This window comes from Echinops telfairi, unplaced genomic scaffold (assembly GCF_000313985.2).
Source record: "Echinops telfairi isolate 266 unplaced genomic scaffold, ASM31398v2 ScPeMD7_44;HRSCAF=162, whole genome shotgun sequence".
Classification (NCBI taxonomy): Eukaryota; Metazoa; Chordata; class Mammalia; order Afrosoricida; family Tenrecidae; genus Echinops; species Echinops telfairi.
This window is the reverse complement of record NW_022103942.1, coordinates 7689865-7711577: the sequence shown is the minus strand read 5'-3', so window position 1 is coordinate 7711577 and position 21713 is coordinate 7689865. Positions and strand designations below refer to the sequence as shown.

The 21713-nt window shown below is 33.2% G+C and overlaps 1 protein-coding gene across 2 annotated transcripts in view; it reads left to right on the top strand.

The window, feature by feature from the left end:
• The window catches only part of DIAPH2 (diaphanous related formin 2), a 982643-nt gene that overhangs the window by 232223 nt on the left and 728707 nt on the right, over nucleotides 1–21713 (top strand). For both annotated transcript variants that reach the window (XM_045290573.1, XM_045290572.1), the window contains 3 exons: nucleotides 1390–1526; nucleotides 3169–3277; nucleotides 15146–15256. In XM_045290573.1, coding sequence (XP_045146508.1) covers nucleotides 1390–1526; nucleotides 3169–3277; nucleotides 15146–15256 — 357 coding nt within the window. The remainder of the gene's footprint in view (nucleotides 1–1389; nucleotides 1527–3168; nucleotides 3278–15145; nucleotides 15257–21713) is intronic.

Sequence of the window (21713 nt, the reverse complement as noted above, 5' to 3'; positions counted from 1 at the left end):
TTGAGGGAGTACTTGAGTGGAGGCCCAATGTCCTTCTCTCCCTTAATACTAAACCTATAAATATAGGCTCATAAATCTATTTCCCCATACTCATAAATATATTTTCATATGTACGTGTCTTTATCTAGACCTCTATAAATGTCCTTTGTCTCCCAGCTCTTTCCTCTATTTCCCTTGACTTTCCTCCTGTCCCACTATCATGCTCAGTCCCAACCAGGATTTAAGCACTTCCTCTTTGTTACATTCCCCTTGATCATGCCCTACCAGGTCTTCCACACCACCTCACCACCAATTTTATTAGCATGTTTTTAACCAGTGTTTTAAAGCCTTTTTATTAGGGCGCAATGTAGACATCAAACCTATTTGTGTTTACAAACTCAGATGCATGCATGCACATATATTCATGGGTAAAGTGAAAATAAAATGATAATCTCCTTCCCTAGTTGACCATAGAAGTCACCATTTCTTCACATTCTTAGATTTTGTAGTGCAGCAGTAGTGACTGAAAGAGTAGAGGATAAAAGAGAAAGGGGTGAAACATTTGACAGAGGCTTATTGCATAACTAGCATAAAAAACAAACACACAAAACAACTCATTGCCACCTAGGGAGTGGGAACTCTGAGCAACCCAATAAGACAGGCTATAACTGCCCGTGTGCGTCTGCTTATTGGAATAGGACGCCCCCTCTTTGTCCCTAAGAGCAACTGGTGGTTTGGAGCAACTGCCTTGGTGACTGCAGTCTAATGCATAATCACTATGCTACCAGGGCATCTCCAATACAAGGGAGCTTTGCAGTGTTTTACTTTTTTATTCAGTTTCATTTTATGCATAAACATATTGAAGAATTTAATCATGAATCCCAGACATCTCCAGGTAGACCCAATAATATAAAATTACTTTAGAAAATCATCTCAGTATGTTCATTGCATGTTCCTTGTTGAAAAAATTCTGGTTGTTCTCATAAACATTCCAAAATTTTATGGCATTTTTGTAAAGGTGTAGCTAATTGGAAGGTGGAATGATGATATTCCAAATTTTTATGGAATTAAAAGGTATTATTTTAAATATTATTTTCATTTCACGCATTTTAAGAAAGAAAGAATGGAGATCATGGACACAATTATGTAGAACCTTGTAAACATGTGAATTCTTAGAAAATCCTTTTGGCTTCTTCAATTAAAATGGGTTCCATAGACATTTTTGTTTGTTTGTTAAATCATTTTATTGGGAGGGCTCATACAGTTCTTATCACAATCCATACATCCATCCATTGTGTCAAGCACATTTGTGCATTTGTTGACATCATCATTCTCAAAACATTTGCTTTCTACTTGAGCCCTTGCCCGTAGACAGTTTTAATGAAGTTGTCTTTCTTCGTTTTCTTCCAGTTTGGATTGCAGAGAATTCTTGGAGATGAAAGAAGTCTGTTACTCTTGGCAAGAGCCATTGACCCCAAGCAAGCAAACATGATGACTGAAATAGTCAAAATACTTTCTGCTATCTGCATTGTTGGTGAAGACAGCATGTAAGTGTTGTTATGAACCAGGGCGGGGCGGGGTGTGTGTGTGGTGGGATAAAAACTTGGGAATTAAGTAAATACAATTTTTCTTTGTTTTCCTTTGTTAACTTCTATGAAAACCTGACATTCTGTGGATTAAAAAAATGAGCTTGGGACTAAGAGAGATAATCTCAATGGGGGATTCTTTAAAATTGATTTCATAGGGATCAAATTGTGAACTCTGTATCTGTGGATAAAGTAATCACTAGAAAGAAAAGTGGAAACCATTTAGAACGTCATTTTGGCCACATGCACATAGAGATACATGCCCAACGTGTACACACACAATTTGACTTCTTGAAGTAAATGCTTACCTACATTCTTTTATTTTATTTTGTTGTTTTACTTTAGAGTAACATTTTACTTTATCTGTTGTGGGTAAGTAAATAGATTCATAAATTACTCATACAGTGAAATAAACTAATACCCCTCCCCTAAACATTTCTTGTAATTATTTAGAAAGTATGTATGTGCCAGACCCAACTAGTAGTGGTTGATTAAAAAAATGAAATATCACCTAAGAAATTACACTGAAATATTTTTTGACCATTTCATGTACCAAGAAGAATCTTATACATATTAGAACAAAGTAAAATGTTAATGCTTACTAGTGTCCTTAGAAAGCAAACAAGAAATGATTAACAAATAGGTTAGTAAGCCTTATCTCAATGAAAAGTGAGACTGAAATAACATGCAAATGTAAGGAGGTTTTATAATAGAAAAAACTCAGTTTGTATGTGAGTAAGAAATATTGTTGAAGCAATTGGATTTTCAATACTAAATTCATAAAATCTGACCTACCTGGTTTGATTGTTAAGGAATCCTCATGATGTCTTTAATACACACTCTCCTGCTAACAGTTAGCACCTAACCTATGAGCCAAAGATTTAAACCTGCCCTACCAGCTGATCCATAGGAGAAAGATGTTATAATCTGCTTTCCATAAAGATTTCAGTCTTGGAAACCCTTCGTGGAAATTCTGTCCAACCCAAGGCCACCAAGAGTTTGAATAAACTTGATGGCTATGTTTGTGCTTTCTGTGTTATTATTATGCATTAATAACAATTTTAGGTGTCTTTTGAGAAGAGTTTTATAGTACATAAGATTAATTTGATTCAGACATTATCATGATATCCTATATATATATTTTTTTTTTTCAGGTAAATTAGTTTCTTATTGTAGGTAATTTTGGATATTAATTTTCTTTGAATTTCTATAATTATATTATGTTCAAACAGAATTAATGTATATTTTAATACTCTGAATACTAAACTTCAAAAGGATTTCAGTGTTTATTATGCAAAATTTAAGATACATCGACCAGAAAAATGTCTTCAAATATATTTAATTAAATTGTTATTTTATTGTTCTAAAATAATTTCCATCAATCAGTGGTTGTCTCACAGAAATAGGTGAGTAGAAATACAATTCTTAAATTGTAATGGTTTACAAAATATTACATCCTAATAAATCCTATGGGATGTTTCTACTGTCACATATAACCTAAAACACCAAAAAGTAATCAAGAAAGACTAGAAAACATGATTCATACTTGTATTGTGTTTGTAAGATATGTTTCTTATGTCTGTCTTTCTTCTTCTCTATACAGCCTAGATAAGCTTTTAGGAGCGATCACGACAGCAGCAGAAAGGAATAATCGGGAACGTTTTTCAACCATTGTTGAGGGATTAGAAAATCACGAAGCCTTACAATTACAGGTGAGTTAATTTTGTTTAACATGTCTCCAGAGTTTTATTTGGTTTAGTTATTTTGTATGATGCCAATAGCATTTTATTTGAAATTTAGAATGGAATAGAAAAATTAATTTCTTCTTGTTTGATCATTTATAAAAGCTAGAGATCTGTGAGAGTAACAGAAATTTGTTTAACTTAAGAGACAGTACTTCTGTGGAAAAAGTGTGGCTATTATATTTATTGTTAATACTTGGATCAAAATTTAGTAATGAATGTAATAAACTGGAGATTTTGAAGTTTAGAAGAAGTTAGCATCTCCTTCAATGCTGTCATCTTAACAAGTATTAATAAAGTATGTGGACTTGTAGAAATTTAAGGTAGCTTAAATACATTTGTTTCATTCACACATTCAAAGTTCCATTTCACCGAAATGGAGTGGACTGAGTGGTAACTGTTAGGTCAGGATGCTTGTGATAAACTTGTAAACTCCCAGCTTACATGTCTTTACAAGACCAACTTTATAAAAGGAAATTTGGAGCTAAATATTTTATTTTGCATATATTTTCTGATTTCATCCTCTCAACAACCCAACTATGTAGCAATGTTCATTCCATTTTGCTTCTGAGGTAAGAAAGCTTGATGTTATTGGCTCTTGAAATCAAGTCCATTTTGACTTGTTTGAACCAAATATGTGCAGAATAGAGTTACTCCCTATGACAGCCAAGGTAGTGACTGTTTACAAACAGATTTCTAGGTCTGTTTTCCAAGGCACCTCTGGGTTCTAAACCTGGACCTGTTAATTAGTATTCAAGCACTTTTTAGCATAATAAGAGGTTTTGGTAGTCCCCCCTCCCCGCTGTTTCCCCTTGATTTCCACCTCAAATAGAGTTTCCAACTCTAGTGCAGAGATAGTTGGCTTGTCTAAAGAGAATTTGCAGTATTGCAAATATGTAATTTCTTTTGAAATATTTAAAGATCCTTGTTAATCCTTTCTTCTACTATTCCAAGTATTATGGGAATTAAAAAATAAAACACCCAAACTTTTATAATGTTCCTTTTGCACTCAATTTTAAAAATTGGCTTGTGTCCTTCTGGTGCTCTCATTTTATCATTTATCTCAATGAAATGTAATATTTGTGTTGAATTGTTTGGGAGCTGTGATTTGGATAGCTTCTTGAAAAGACTGTATTATTCTTGGGAGTCATTGACATTCAGACATGTACACAAGTTTATGTTTTCATTGCGATTTGGAATTGTCTGTTGTGATAAGGATACTCTTTAAATTTTGTATATGATTTGCCATACTTGGGTCATGCATTTTTACATATGTAACTGTATTCGTAGGAATTTATTTTTAATCACAGATCCGTTAGTTAGATATTATTGTTTCCAGTTTATAGATGAGGGAAATCATGAGGTGAGAGGCTAAGTAGCTTAGTCAAAATCACACAACTCTTAAATAGAACTGTGATTTGAACCCTGGTCTTTGTAATGCCATCATAGGTATACTGTAATGCCAATTTTTCAAACGTGAAACCACCCCCAAAGAGTAATTCTCCCTACAGAATTTGATGGGATTGACAATGTGCTGGTTTTCATGAAGATGAACCGAATGAAGTGATGTAACAGCAAGTTGTTAATGAGTAACACATGGAGGACACATAGCCATTAGGTGCTCAGAAATTGCTAATTACTGATTATAGATGGAAACATGCAAACCACAGTATGAAATGCCCTTTTATTTACAAAGTTATAAAATTAGTAATTTGCTATATACAGAAGAATATACAAGAATTGTGGAGTGGGCTTTTTTTGACTCCCTCATATGGATGAAAAAATATAATCTAAAAGTTCAAAAGCGTTCAGATTTCAGAAATTTTAAAAAGTTAAGTTTGTTGTTTAAAAAATATAATTACCTGTATGCTGTATTTTAATAGAATTACTTTTTCTATTTCCATAATATCTTGAGAATTCTCAAAATGTTATTACAGTCTCAAGAAGTAATTCTGCTAAAATACAGCACTAATTATATTTTTAAATAAAAACTATATAACTTTTTTTTCATGTTTGATTTTAAAATGGATCATTATCTTCTAGATTTTTCTCTCATTTATCTTTAAAATGAAATTGTGTTACCATTGTGAGATTTTCATTATCTGCAGTAGCTCAGAATGCGTAAAATGTAAATCATGTATCTTGTGATCTCTATTGACTGTGCTTCAGCTTAGTAGCTTTCTCAAGTCTCATTTAGAGTACAATACTTTCTTCTGATCCTATTTATACCACTTACTGCCTTTTATCTAATAGTTCAAATATCTAAAAGAATCCACTATAATTACCATATATACTCAGGTATAAGCCGAGTTTTTCAGCACATTTTAAATGCAGTTTTTGTGGTAAAATTAGTTGCCTCCGCTGATATTTCGGTCAGTTTATAGTCGAGTATATATGTAACTTTCTCTGCCTCTTAAATTATCTTTGATAACTTTATTTTTTCACAGTTCTCACAAAGGGCAGCAATGATTCTTTGATTTCAAAATCCTTCTTCTTTAACGCAGTCCTGATCAAATGGACCTAGTGATCATATTTCTCCTTCTTGCAAATATGGAGGCACTATTGCTCCATGCTCTCTGATTACCTCCTTTTAATTTTGATCTTTTCTAATTCTTTTTCTTGGATACTTTTTTCTTTATAGTCTATCCTTTATTCTCTTTATTGGCATTTTCTTTACAGGGATATAAACACTTATGTATATGTACACACCCATATAATTATGTGTATGTGTATATGAATGCATACATTACCTTATAGAGCTTCTCTAGCTTTAACTGCCAATTATGTTCTGCTAATTCCCCAGATTTATAAGTCCTGTTTATAGACCCCTCTCTAATCTTATGTGAATTTCTAAATGCCTAACTCACGGTCTTATAGATATCTAGGTAAAAATCATTTATAACCCATTGAACAAGCAATGGTTCAAATGCTTTGCATGTTATCTTAGTTTAAATCTGCAAGGGAAAGAGTAGTTATTATACCTATTTTATAGATTAGTAAACTGGGACTCAAAGAAATTAATGGGCTTTCCAAGAGTCACAAACTCTATCAAATAAGTCTCATATCAAGAAAGACCTGATCTTTAATTATAGTATTTTTACTCTTATTTTCTTTCTTCTGAGTTGGTCAGTGAGCCTGCTTGTCCTCTTTTCATCCACAGAGGACTAGAAAGAACAGGTTGGAAGGTTGGAATATGGTTTATTCCAGACTGCTGTATTGAAGTCATCAAGAGATACTTATAGACACAGTGCATATAAAGGCGGAGACAGAAAATAATGAAAATCTGAAACAAGAGTTCAAAAGTGGAAATATTTTATTTCATTCAGTTTCAGGACAAATAGTCCTACATACTTCAGTAGCTCCTGAGAGTGAATCTGTATTGAGCATAATTCACTCACATGTTTAATAATGCCCCTGAGTTAGCAAAAAACAAAACAAAACATAGGACCCTCATGTGGTTCAGTTGTTAAAGAGCTCAACAGCTAATGAAAAGGTTGGTGATTTGAAACCTCCAAGTGATTCCATGGGAGCACAATGTGAGTCTGCTATTTTATAACTTTTGAAACTCTATTGCAAAGTTCTGCTTTGTCCTATAGGTTCATTATGAGTTGGCTTTGACAGTGGGTTTTGTTTGGCTTATATTTAGAAACAAAAAGCAAAACCAAGCTCGCTGCTATTGAGTGAATTGTGGCTCATTACAGGGCAAAGTAGAACTGCTCCTGTGGGTTTCGGAGACTGTAACTCTTTACAGGAGTAGCAAACCATATCCTTCTCCCTAAGTGTGATTTCGGAGGTGGGAATTCAGTAATTCATTTCAAAAATAATTCTTTGCTGAAACAAATCTCTAGTGTATGAACCATTTTTCTCTATAGCTTCTTTCTTTCCATGGTGGTTCACAGGCAGTTGGGACTTTACACCCAATACACTTGTAAATTAGATATTAGTACATGCTTACCATCACAAATGAGATAGTGCCTTGGGACAAATGACTTATCATTTATTTATGAAGGTAGATTTTAAAAATAAAATTAGACACAGATGGTTACAAATAAAGTAGAAATATATTATTATTTTACATGTTTCTTATTTGGCGATTCTCAGGAAATCTGTTCAATTTAATAGTAGTTTCTACCTTACTACAATTTTTATAGTATAAATGCTACAATGAAGGGCTATATAGAGGTATTCATACAATGAAATCATTTTGTGCAGTGCCTAAGTTATTCAGCTGTTAACTGAAAAGTCATCAATTTGAGCCCACAAGGCAAATATTAGAGGAAAGTGTGGCCATCTATTCCCATATTTACAGCCTTGAAAACCTGAGAGGGAAGTTGTTGTTTTTTTCTGTCCATAGGTTCTCAATGATTTGAAATGGATCTGAAGCAATATTTTATTTAAAATATTTTTCCAGTAATTAAAAAGCATATTGTAAAGGATGACATCTATTTTTTCAGTTAAATGATTATTCGTCCAAAAACCAATTTTCAAAAGAGAGAGCTACCATTGACTTCCATAAAAGAAAACAGTAGACATTTTTGAAGTGACATGTCGGGTTTGGTATCTTCAAGAGCTTTGGCAGTTGATCACTCCTTTATCAAAACGTACCTTCCCCAGTTCCCCATTTCCATGATACTTAGCTCTCCTGTTTTCTTTTTTACCCCCTTGCCTCTTTATTTTCTTCAATGCCCCTCTTTTTTTTTAATGCTGAGCTATTTCTTCTCCTCTGATTCTTACAGTGTGATACACCATCTTTTGCATTTTTCACTATGAACATTTTCCTAGTTTAGTTTCAAATAACCTTCTACCTCTGACTCTTCTACTCCACATTACTCTTAACTCACAGATTTAGGATGTTTAACTCTATACAGAGTAGATTCTGAACTCAGTATTCTCCTTGATTGTTCTTAACTCCCCCCTTTTCTTCTTCCTTCACACTTGAATCACTTTTCCAACCTTCAACTGCATTCCTCTTTCATCTCCAATCTTTGTTAACTTTAGGATAGTTTTCTGAATGGCATAAAAAAATAAATGTTTATTAAAAAGTCACTTCCATCCATTCTACTGCAACTCATGTTGTTGTTAGATGCCATCGAATCGAGTGGACCCTGACCCATTGAGACCTTATGCACAACCGAAGGACACACTGCATGGTCCTGCGCCATCTTCTCAATTGTTCCTATGCTTGAGCCCATTGATGCGGCCTTTCATAGGAAACCCTATATAAGGTTTCTGAGACTATAAATCTTTATAGGGGCAGAAAGTCCCGTCTTTCTCCTATAGATCAGCTAGTAGGTTTGAACCATCTACCTTGAGATTAGCAGCCCAACTCATAGCTAGCAATGCCCTGAATGCTCCTTGGAAAGCTAATCACACCAACTCCCAAACAAACCCACTGCCAGCAATTCAATTCTACCTCATACTGATCAACGCTATAAATCTTTCTGAGAGTAGATCGATCATCTTTCCCCTGAAGAGTTACTGGTGGGTTAGAACAGTCAACTTTGCTATTAGCAGTCCAACAATTACCTAACAGTGTCATCATGCACCTTAGAAAGCCAATCATTTCAAAATATACTCTTACTCCATCTGTCATTTCATTAGTCAACAAATAATATACTGCCTTTTGTTATTCTTCCTTTTGCTGGTGTAATATTCCATATAAGGTTACATTTTCTTTAACTGGTAAAGTAATCCTATCTACCACAGCCACTATTTTATTCTGGGGCCAGATTAGTCTCTCTTTTATCATTTCCATGGGCTGTTAAATAGCTTCTGCCCTTCATTCTACTCATACCTGTTACTTTTGAATCAATTCTGAATAACAGCAACCGTATGGGCAGCGTAGACCTTCACCACAGGGGTTTTCGTGGTTGTACACTTTTATGAAAACAGAGTGCCACATGTTTTCCCACCCTTCATTCTAACCCCCTTTAAATGATCTTACTTGTGAAATCACTATTTATTATTGTATAATCTTTTCCCATTTATGAGAAAAGTGTAATTTTAGCTCAGGCTTTTATCTCTTGCTCATTTTCCACTTCTACAAGGGGGCTTCAAAACACTCTTGGAAAATGGAATTAAAAGACCATGGAAGATTTTTTGACCCTTTTGAAACTCCTGGGTCTGTAGATATTTTAGTTATATGCTGCATTTTCCCCTGAACATATTAGGCTTTTTAATTCCTCTACCTCCATATTTTCCCACAGTTCTTATTTTTGCTAGAATTCCTTGTACATATTTTGACTTCATTTATTCTATACACATGTGTTTTTTGGTTGGTACTTATTTTGACTTAAACCAGCTTCCCCCCCTAATTCCTTCTGGGCTAGGATAAAAAAAGACCTTATTAATGTCAACAAACTACTTAATAAGGTCAAGTATGTGGCAGTGTCAATAAAAAATTTAAAGTACAATTTGTCATTGTTAATAACATTGTGGTCAATCTGTCTGAGAATGCCCTAGAGTTAGCAATTATTGTACTCTTTCCCTCTATGAATTGAGATAATACAGATAGATAATTGTTTAGTTTTCCATAGCTGTTATGTTAACATAAATAAAATGTCCTGGCATTTTCCCCCATTCATTTTGTGAAAATATATTATGTTCAAACATTTCACCCTTTTTACCCCTTAGGCAAGAGATGGAGCACATTGGGGGGGGTGGGGCGGGGAATAATGACATAGTTCTTATCAATAAAATGTACATATTTAAATGCTATTCACTTTCTGTATTTAGCCATTTTAATGGTGGGTAGGGTTATTAAAGTTTATAAATAAAAGCACAAAGAAATAATAGATACAGCTGTCTCTTAGAAAGTTTGAAATCTAATTGGTGATGTATTATATACTACCCTTCCTGCTGATGTAGTGGTTTACAAGTTGGGCTTACAGTTACTAACTTGCAGGTTAGTAGTTCAAAGCCCTCTTTAGCGAAAGATGAGGCTTTCTGATCCCATAAATATAGTCTTGGAAACCCACAAAGGCAGTTCTGTTCTGTCATATAGCTTTCTGAGTTAGCGTTGTCTTGATGGCAGTGAATTTGATTGCTACATTACCACCCATAAAAATTGAGACAAGAACATCATGTGAATAAAGATTGCAGATGAGTATGAGAAACAGAGTATATTATTTTAGTAACGGAAGGTTCGTAATAGTGAAAAAATCAATAGTAATTCAGTTTAATATAGGACAATTTTTTTTGATGTATTATCATGTTTAAAAATCAGTGCATTTTTATCTCTACATGCATTTGCTTAATAATTTAAATATAGCATAGCAATCGTAAGGTATAGAGATATCATTAAATAAAAAAATACAAGTACAAGTAATGATTATATTTATGAGTTAACAATAAGAATTGTGATCCTAGCCTAATATAGTTATACATAGTTGAAAATAGTATTGGTTTCCAGTGATTTAAAAATTTAATTCTCATGACATCAGTATTCAAAACTGAAGTAGACATGAGACTAATTTGCAATTGTAAATAACTACAATAAAGGGAGAAAAATGTTCAACAAAGACTGTTTTGAAATGTGATAGAATTCAAGACTAAAAGTTGTGAAGCCCAAGTTCTTGTCTTAACTCTATGTTTCAAGCTACATGACCTTGGGTCAATTTCATAGTCTTTCTAGGTTTTCAGTTTCTTTACCATTAAATGACTATTGTGCATCAGAGTACTTTATGGTCTATCTAGGTTTCAAATCATATGAATCGGTATTTTCTAATCCAGAGTTTGATTATTATTATCTGGAAATCAAATTGATTTTCATTGGAAGAGGACAATGATTAAAGTAATCATACTCTTAAAGATTTATGTGCTTGGATGTTCAGCAAATCAATTTTGAAATGTATTATTCAGAAATAAATTTTATAGTACTTTGGAGATGGAGTTTTAGAAATAATGCAAAAAGCTTTAAAAAAATGAGTCTCCATTGAAATTCTGTCCCACTGAAATTTTTGAGATGATGGAAACTTAGTCTACTCTATCTATGTTGTTCTACATGGTAGCCACTAGCCGGGTATGAGACTGCTGCGCACTTGGCTGTGAGTCTTGGGGCTGCGAATAGGGATTGTTGGGAACTGAGGAACTTCCTTTAATTTTTTATTTAATTGGAATTAGTTTAACTTGGGTATAATAATGTTACTGCTATAGTATGTGTGTCTGTGTATATGTACACACATCACACACGCTGAATCGGGAGTGGATGGCAGGAAGTAAAGGAGAGGGAGGAAAGATGTCATTATTATTAGATGATGGATGCTGCCCATATTTTACTCTTTAGGATGTGTTTCAAGTGGAATTTAATCCACTTCACAAGTCATTTTTTTCTTTTACCTTCTGTTTTACATACTATTATGTATTATTATAGCTATTTACTAGAGATTGTTATTTAAATAATTGTATGCTTTTCTAATGAAACTGTCAAAGACCGATATTCTGCATATACAAGCATAATTGTAGTTCCTAAGCCATCTTAAACTTGTTTTGTAAATCTATTACTGGAATAGATATATTTTTATAAGAAATATCAAATATTAAATGTTTACAGAAGAAAGATAGAATCCTGGGTTTCCTCCATGTCGTATGGCCTTTTAAAGTTATTTAGTTGTGTTTTGCCTCAGTTTCATCATCTGTAGAATTAGGATAATAACATTTGCCTTTTATGGTTTTTTCATAGGGATGAGATTAGATAATGAGTTATGCAAAGCACTAAATACATTTTCTGGAAATGAATAGTAATTAAGAAAACTAATTATGATAACAGGTTTTAAATTTTTTTCTTTGAATTCAGAACCCACTCAGTTGGTATTTCATTTTCATAATGAAGTAATAATGTTTTATGCTTTTTATGTTAATTATTTAAAAATTTAATTTAGAGTTGTAAATAGTAACAATTACTTAAATTTTGCTTGATTTTGTTCCTGTTGTCTGTAAAGGGCAGCAAGAGTGTAGTGAGATAACAACATAAAATAATTAAATTGATTTTTTAATCCCCCATATTCATGTAATATTTATGTTTCTATAACAAGGTAGTTCTTAGCAGATGACAGTAGACAATACTTTGTGCTAGAACTATTCATCTTGTATTAAATCTTTATTCCCATTGCCATAGGGTTGATGTTCACTCATTGCTAGCCTGTAGGTCAGAGTAGAAGTGTTCCTTAAGCGTTCCTGAGACTACAAAGATTTATGGCAGCAGACAGCCTCATCTTTGTCTTGAAGAGCAGCTGGTAGGTTTTAACCAGCCTAGCCCTTAGCCCACAGTGCCACCCAGGATTTCTTATGTATTCTTAGTATTTGGTAAGCAATCAATATTATTTGATAAACTAGTCTCTTTTTATCTTTAAGTTAGTGAGAGTGAAGTATTTTCTAATTATTACTCAAAAAACATAACATCATGATATTGGTATCCAGCTATATAGACAAATATTATAGACATGCCACCTTTCATTGTATTTTATTGCACTTAAAAGATACTGCATTTTATATAGCCAGAAGCAAATCGATATGTGCCATTTTTTTCCCCAGGAGCATGTGCTTACTTTCGGTTTGGGTAACATTTTAGTATTTTCTCAACGTATTTCAAATTAATTCATAATACTATTTTACATAGTCTTGATCCAGAACTCACTGCCATCAAGTCAGTACCAACTCATCACCATCCTGTAGAATAGAGTAGAACTGTTCCTCAGGCTTTCTGTGGCTATAAATTTATACTGAAATAAATAGCCTATCTTTCTTCTCCAGCGTAGCCGGTATTTTGAACCACCAACATTGTGGTTAACATTCTAATGCTTACCCTACAGGGCTACCAGGGCTTAATATCTCTATTATGTTGTAAATATAACTTTAATATACATTTGAAGCATAAAACATGTGTGAGTTTCTTTATTACAGTGGTCTGGAAACCGACCTGCAATATCTGTATATGGGAAAGAATGTTTAATAGCCTAGTAACATTGATCTGATTACATGTAAATTTATCTTCATGTTGATATAAGTATTCATTTTACTGACTTTAACTTTTAAAAAAATATCTTCCCATCCAAATACTTTCATTTGTATCAAGGTACAGTTGCAAGACTCATTAACTTTTTTCTTAACTGAAATGTTCTCTTTACTTGTAGGGTATTAATACAAACCATTAAGCTAGAATTTTTTTCTGGCAAAAAATACCTTAGCAGATGGCAACTTTTCTCTGTGATAATTTTGGATTGGGAATGCACTTTGGCTTGTTCAGTCATGGCATAGTTGTAACAAGGCTCATTCAAGCAAATAAAATGATACTATAGTTATGGGTATGTACTGTATGTAAACTACATCCTAGCTTATTGCAATGTTATAAAAATTTATACAGTTTCTCATTATACATAGAAAGATTAAGTTATCCATTAGGGCATCAATTTCATAGTAAATTATTTGGTTTGTTGCTTAAAGGTAATGCCAGATGTATGGAAAATATTTAGTCTGTTTTATCTCGATAGTTGTGCATTTGTATGATAGTGGTCAGCAGTTTTAAAACATTTATTGGGTATCTGGTATTAGAAACAACCTGAATCATCTCCCTTGAAGCATGTAGCTGTTAATATTTGAACCTGGATTTGAGAGATGGGTTCAGTACATGAAAAGCTGATTTTGAATGCATATGATAGTGATGTAAAACTAAAAAATAAAATGCAGTAACACCTGTGAAAACTAGAACCTGAGTAAGTCAAAATTTACCAGAGAAGGCAGAATACTTGGAAGACTTTGGAAAAAAGGGCATTTCCACTGAGTTTGGGTTCATTGCGTCTCGTTTTCTATTGTTGTAGTACCTTGAAAGAATAATTATCATATTAATAGATCTGAGTAAGTCTAGTCAAAATATCTTTGAAATATTTTTGTTGGTGATGCATTTTTCTCCTGGTATTTAATGATTGTTTTTCCCCTTAATCCTTACTAAATCTGTCAATTTCCAGCAGTCCTCTTAGTTGTCTACTTGAAAAAGCTAGTCTGGAATAACGTATGGAGCATAGGGCATTTAACATTTTGTTGAGTCCCTTCTAGCTTGCAATGACCACAAATAAGTTCCCTTTCATAGTAGGGGATTTTAAAATAAGAAGCTAATGAAAGCCAAACTCATTTTGTAGTACTAGTATAATCGATGAAATGTTTTCACAGGAAAACAAGCCCATATATTTATTTTATTGTGAAATGTACATTAGTATTGGTGTCACAGTGCCTTCTAGTTGATCTTAGTTTTACATGCTTGACTTTTTTCAGATATAGTAAGATGATTTTACATAATTGTGTATTTTAATCCTCTACATATTTTATATCTATCCATCTGAAGATAGCGAGTTTAAAATTCTATTTAGTAATTGCTAAAAGTTATCACTGTTCTATATTTAATATTAGGGAACTTTTATAACTATCTTTGCTTTATTTCAGAAAAAAATGTTTATCACCATGTAAAATTGAGGTCAAGTGTACTATGAGGACATCTGAGTACGAAAGATACATTTTAAGATACTTTACAAAATGCACAGTTTTGGAACTTTAGCTTTCTCCAAGGGCTGTTAGTTTCCCTTTCTATGTTTAGCAAAGCATAGCAGTACTGGACCATTTATGAACTCTTCCTTGGAATTAATTTAGACATTAGAACCTTTGCTGTTTCTACTTCCAAGTCATACTCACCATAGTGTTTTGTCCAAATATTTGTATTTCTTATTACATTTATAGTATGCATGTCTTAAAAGTGGAAAATGAATAATTATATGAATGCATTAAGTAAATATTTCCGAAATTTTTAAAAGGTCTTTTTAAAGAATAAAACAATTTGCTTTCTATTTGCAGGTGGCCTGCATGCAATTTATAAATGCCCTTGTAACTTTTCCTTATGATCTTGATTTTCGAATACATTTAAGGAATGAATTTCTCCGTTCTGGACTGAAAGTAATGTTACCAGTAAGTAGAAATATATTCATTTATTATATGGATGGACTTCAGTACTTTCTCTTGGGAGATAAAATACTTGAAACACAGTAAATAAATGTACCTTGCTATTTTCTCTTAAATATTTCAGTCTCACATATCTGACAAGCCTTAGATATTTCATATTTTTTTTATATTGTAGTAATATCTGTCACAGCATTCCACTAATGGTTCCTAGTAAGCTAATAACCTTTCCAGATGTTACCTGTGTTTTGGTTATATTTCCTTTTTGCATTGGATTTATTTTGTTTATGGTTAGCGAAACTGTGCATAGCAGTTTGCCTAATGCATTCTATACGCAATGCTTAAGATTAGTATTCTTGGTATACACCACCCCTAAATTCGTTGGCATTGTTAGGTTTCAAAGACTAAGATATCATATAAGAACTGATGTTATTGTAAAAATGGAAGATGACCACACATCACATCAGAAATGAAAGTATAACTGCATCATTCCATAAATTCCAAATCACTGAGAATCACATCCCAAATTATTTTATACAGGACTTTGCCTATCACAATCAACATTACTCTTGACTTGCACCTCAGCATTTCTTACTGCATTATTTATTCACAAAAGAGGCAGATTTTTTCTTATTATCGTTAATGAGAAATATCAGATAATGACATAGTGAAAAAGTGAGGAGTAGGTATTATATTGTCTGAACATTTCTAAAGAAATATAATTGTATTTCTCATATTTGAATATTTGCTTCATACTCATTTTTGAGAAATATTTTGAATTACTATATAGGCATGTTCTAAGATAATCTAGCATGTTTATAAAAATTACTAATACATTTTGTCTTTATAATTTTTTTAAATTTTAGACTATATTTTTTTAGTTCTTGTACTCATTGTTATTACCTCCCCATATCCCCCCATCCCCCAACCTCTCCTGCCATAGCCCCAGGAAACCACCAATCCAATTACTGTCGCTATAGATTTACCTGTCCTGGATTTCATATAGAGAAAAACATACTGGAAACAAACAAACAAACAGAGAGCCCAACAATAATAACAAAGTAAAAGAGAGAAAAACCTAAGTAGAAAAGAAAACAGAAATTTTTAAAAACTAGAACACACTTAAAATGTCTTGAAAGGAAGATCCAAATGCTAAGGTGTTAGTTATTTTTTTTCTTGTCCTCTTTTCTTTTCTTAAATACTTTTATAGGGGGCTCTTTCATCTCTTATCACAATCCATACATTTCTCCAATGTGTCAAGTACATTTGCACATATGCCACCATCATCATCATTGTCAAGGCATTCTCTTCCCACTTGAGCCCCTGATATCAGCTCCCCATTTCGTCCCCCTCCCTCCCTCTCCCGCCTTCCCTCCCTCATGAACCCTTGATAAGCTATAGATTTTTTTTTCATATCTTACAACATCCTCCGCCGCCCCACCCACCTTTCCATTATTTGTCCCCCTGGGAGGGAGTTCTAGATAGATCCTTATGATCAATTCCTGCTTTCTCCCCCCAGCCTCCCCTAATTCTCCTGGTATCTCTACTCTCTTTGTTGGCCCTGAGGTGTTTATCTACCCTGGATTCCCTGTGTTATGGGCTCTTATTGAGCACGTGTGAACTGAAGAGTAATATTGTTAGAAAACATGACTTGTTTAAACTGCTTTGTTTACACTTAAAAAAGAAGCACAAAAGTTAAACACAACTCCAAAAAGAAGCACAAAAGTTAAAAACAACTCCAAACTCACATCCCTCTCTGAGATTCTGACTTATACCAAACCTGAAGTATAGGATAGAACTGTCTTTGTAGTTTCTTTCATGAGAGTAGAAAGGCCTAATTTTTCTCCTGTGAAGCAGGCTGGTGGTATATAATTAATAACATTTAATGATTCTTGTTTTAATTTCCCCCCACAAAGATAGCAGTAAAGTCTATGGCCTTACAGAACTAAGGTGGATATTGCAGTTTTTTATTATAGTTTGCTTTTGAATAGTTTTCTTGTGGTTTGTCTTTACTGAACTGGTGCTCTTTCTGGGGAGGATAAATGTCTTTGGGGCATGTTGACTTCCTGGAATCCTTAGCATTCTCTATTCATTTACTAATGTAAATGTTTTATGACTTGGTTGTTGTAATTATTTACATTTTTTTATTTCCCTCAACTAAAAGTTGAACACTTCCTGTCGTATATGACTAAAATATTTTCCTTGTTTTAATTCAATTATTCTGTTTCAGAGAAAAATATAGAGAGAGTGGGAGTTATTATTCTTACCTTTTAGAGTTTGATCTGTGTGCAATGAGACTAGTGTTCTCATGTTACTTCTTTGGCTACGATTTGAAAATCTTTCTCTTGGTTCATTTCCTTGTAACTGTGGTCTCATACAATATTTGTCCTTTGGTGATTGACTAATTTCACTCAACATAATATTATCCATGCCAGGAAGTGTTTCCTACTTTCATCATTTTTTAGAGATGAATTGTATTCCTTGGTGCATTGTACCAAAGTTTCTTTATCCATTCTTCTACTGATGGGCATTTAGGCTATTCCAATCTTTTTGCTGTTGTGAACATGCTGGGAGGAGTCTGCATAGTCAATATTTGGATCTATATTGACAAAATACAATTTTCCACAATCCATATGGCCCTATATAAAATGTCTGGAGTAACACATACATCTTAATTTATGTTATTAATATAAGCTTACAATCTTGTTTTATTTAATATACCCTACTTTTAAAATATTATTTATGCCTCAGCAAAGTAGTATGTGTTATGCTTGAGCTCTTAAAATTTTTTAATAGAAGAAAGATTCTATACAGAATATGAAAATATTTTTCCCCTAAGACAGTGGAACTTGGAATCCACTTGAATCAATAATAATCTGCAAAGAAACTCCAATTTATAGCAGAGTATAGGATATGTCTCCCTAAACAGAGGCTGTCAAAAGCTAATACAAGATTGGGGAGACATGTGTGATTTGGGGACAAAATAAACAACAAAGTAGAAAAACTTTCTCTAGCTAAATTTGACAGGAAGATGAAGATCAGAGTTCAAACAAATAATCCCTGAGAATATCCTGTATGACCATATATCCCACTACTCATGTTTTTGTTATTGTAGTCTTACTGTCATGATTTGGAGCCAAGGAAAGAAAGATTCTGATGAAATATATACTACTTGCAAGTAATATCATCCATAGTGAATTAACTATTGAATTGACTAAATATTAAAATTAAAACATATAATTTATTGCAACATTAAATTATTATTCATTCATTCACTAAAAATCAACCCCCCCAAAAAACAAACAAACAAACAAACAAAAAAACCAAGCACATTGCCATCAAGTTGATTCGCACTCGCTGTAATCAACCTATAGGGTAGAGGAGAATTGTCACAAAGAATTTTCAAGACTATAAATCTTTTCTCCTACCAAATGACTCATGAGTTAGAACAGCCAACTTTTTGTTTAGAGGAGCCTAGCACTTGAACATGGAGCCATCAGTGTCCCATATCTGCCCTAAATATTAATAATATAATTCTAAATGACCCTTTAAAATACTTTAAAATTTACTTTTATATTATATGCAATTCTAGTAAGACATACTCTCAAATTTTCTATACTACAGCATATTCAAGTAGGTAAGTTAGAAATATTAAGGCTAATAGCTGATTAAAAAAAAAAACAAGTGTGGGAAAATGGATGTGAATTTAAAGTAGGACCCTTAAAGGGCTTGGATCTTAACCATATTAAAGGTTTTCAGAAAGGCTTCTTTCAGACTATGTTAGCTACTTTCGAGTTAGTCTCCATAATGGATAGGAAACGCTGCCCAGTCTGAATTATTGGCACATGGGGTTTTGATTGATTGATTTTTGACAAGTAGAACACCAGGCCCTGCTAGTATGCAGCATGTATTGGAAGTGGATCATTGCAGATGCAGTCAAGTTACAATTTATCTATCATTTGATCTTCCTTATGAGCCATTTAAATTTGTTAGTTTTTACTATTTTCTGCTTTCTTTTCTCTTGAGATTTAAAATCTGTTTTACTTTTTATTCTTGTTAGTTTTTGAAATATTTTTCTGTATATGAAATTCAGGATAGCTAAATCTATAGAGACAGTAACTGCATTAATGATTCCTCAGTGATATGGCAGGGAGGTTGGGTAGAAATTGGGAGCTAATAATGATGAATACAAGAATGACGAGAATGTTCAAAAACCAATTATGGTGATAGTTGTACAGCTCTTCTCAATGTTATTGAACTATTGAATTATATGACTTGTGAATTATATGCTAATAAAACTATTGGGAAAAAAATAAAGAAAGCTGCTTCATGCTCAGAATATTTAAGGGCAGAATAAAAAAAGGCTAATATCAATAATATTAAGTAACTTAGGTTGTTCAATGGGTAAACACCCTGTAGGTAACTAAAAGTCAGCAATTGCAACCTGCCAGCCACAAGGCCGAATTAAAAACCTACTTTACAGTTCTACAGGATGGCCATGAGTTGACATCAAGTCAGTGGCACAGAATAAAACAGCTAATATTAGTAGTTGTTACATAGATTTAAAAATTAAACCTTCCTGAAACATATTGATATTAGTATTTCACTAGGCCCTGAGATAATCCTAAAAATAGAGTAACACATTTTTTTTCTTGGATAATTATCAATAGCCTAGTGATAAGACATCCTGTGGCTTGGCTTGTTGTGCATTTGACTGCTAACTTCAAGGCCAGCAGTTAAAACCCACCACTATTTCTGGAGGAGAAAGACGAGACTGGGTAAACCTTTCCATAAAGATTTACACCCTTGTAAACCCAAAGGGGTAGTTTTACTATGTCTGTGGAGTTCCTAGGACTTGGAACTGACTCCAGGACACTGTTTCGTTTGATTCGTGTAGAGTAGGCCAATTATTTTGATTATATTCTAGAAAATAATTCTTTCTCAGATCTTTCACCCTTCCCCGTGTTTAAATTTTGGTGTTTAAATGGAGTCTGTGCTGTACTTATCTGGAAAATCACTTTTGATGAATTGGCTCTAGTAAATTAGAGTGCCTGATTATATTGTATATAGTTGTTTATGAAATAAGTATTTGCTGTGCTCTTAAGACTTCTCATAAGGTTTTCACCGTTTACCTTTTGATGGATTATATTAACTTAAGTATGTGAGCTATACGAAGGAACATGCTATTAAGGGATTTCTGCCTTAAGCCAGTGTCCATTATTTACCTCACTCTTCTAGGAGACTGACAAAGCTTGGTGACGATCTCTGGTAATCGACTTTGATTTCTTGGAAGTACATTATATTACAGAAGTGTAATTATGTCTATAGGGAATCAATATGAACAATTCACTGCCTATACAGCAGCTATATCTCAAGAATATCTGAAAATGCAATATTTCATATAATAATATAGTTTATTAATTTTATATTCTACCTTTTAAAATATAAAACCCAAGTCATACATTTCTATCACTTTTTTAGGCTGTCATATTAATTTTACTGTATAAAATTATTAATGATGTATTAAAATATTTCTTTTTATCAAGAATTTATAGCTGCATAAATCTAGGTTTGACATTTGACAAAAAGGAAGTTATCTAAGCATATTGTTTCTAGGCTGTGGCATTAATTAACAATTCCTATATTATATTTAGATATACCTATAATTTCACATTTTTATATGTATGTTCACATATTATACATGTTGTATAAATAATTTCTGGTCCTAATTGAAAGTGAAAATAAATGGATAACCAGTTATATTTACTGAAATAAGTTAATTTAGTAGTCATATTAAAGATATTTAACAAGAAGATAGTAATTTTATACCCATTTTTTCTTCCAACAGTTTTATTGGCACATAATTCACATATCATACAATTGAGCAGTGCAAGACAAATTGTACTAAAGGTGGTAATGATAAGATCATATACTAAGATCATATAAAGGCAAAAATACAAATGATGCATAAGAGGGAGAAGATCCCCATCAATGAACAAAAACCTGGAAAGAAACAACTTAGAGATACTTGTACCTAGTACTAAATAAGGTCCTGTCCACAGGGAGGACAACTTGGCATAGTACCAAGTTCAATCTATCATAATCAGGATTACAATGGTCTCTGACTGATGACATAGTAAGGCTGTTCGGGACTCTTGACTTTGGCGAGCGAGAATCTGCCAGCAGCTCAGTCTGACTAGATACTCTGCAGATGGGCTTTGGGTTCCCACTGTCCTCCGTAGCCTTCTACAAATTGGGTGTTCATAATTTTAGCTCTGGTACTTTCCTCTTCACCATATTTAAATTTTGTAATGGTCATCTTTGGATCACACAAGCTTGTATGCTTCTTCTGTGTGGACTTAACGTAGTTGACTCCTCGCTTAAATGGCTGCTTGTTTGAATAGAAGCATTTAAGACCCCAGACACTATTTCGGTTGATAGCCAGGCACGATGTTCTTACTTCACT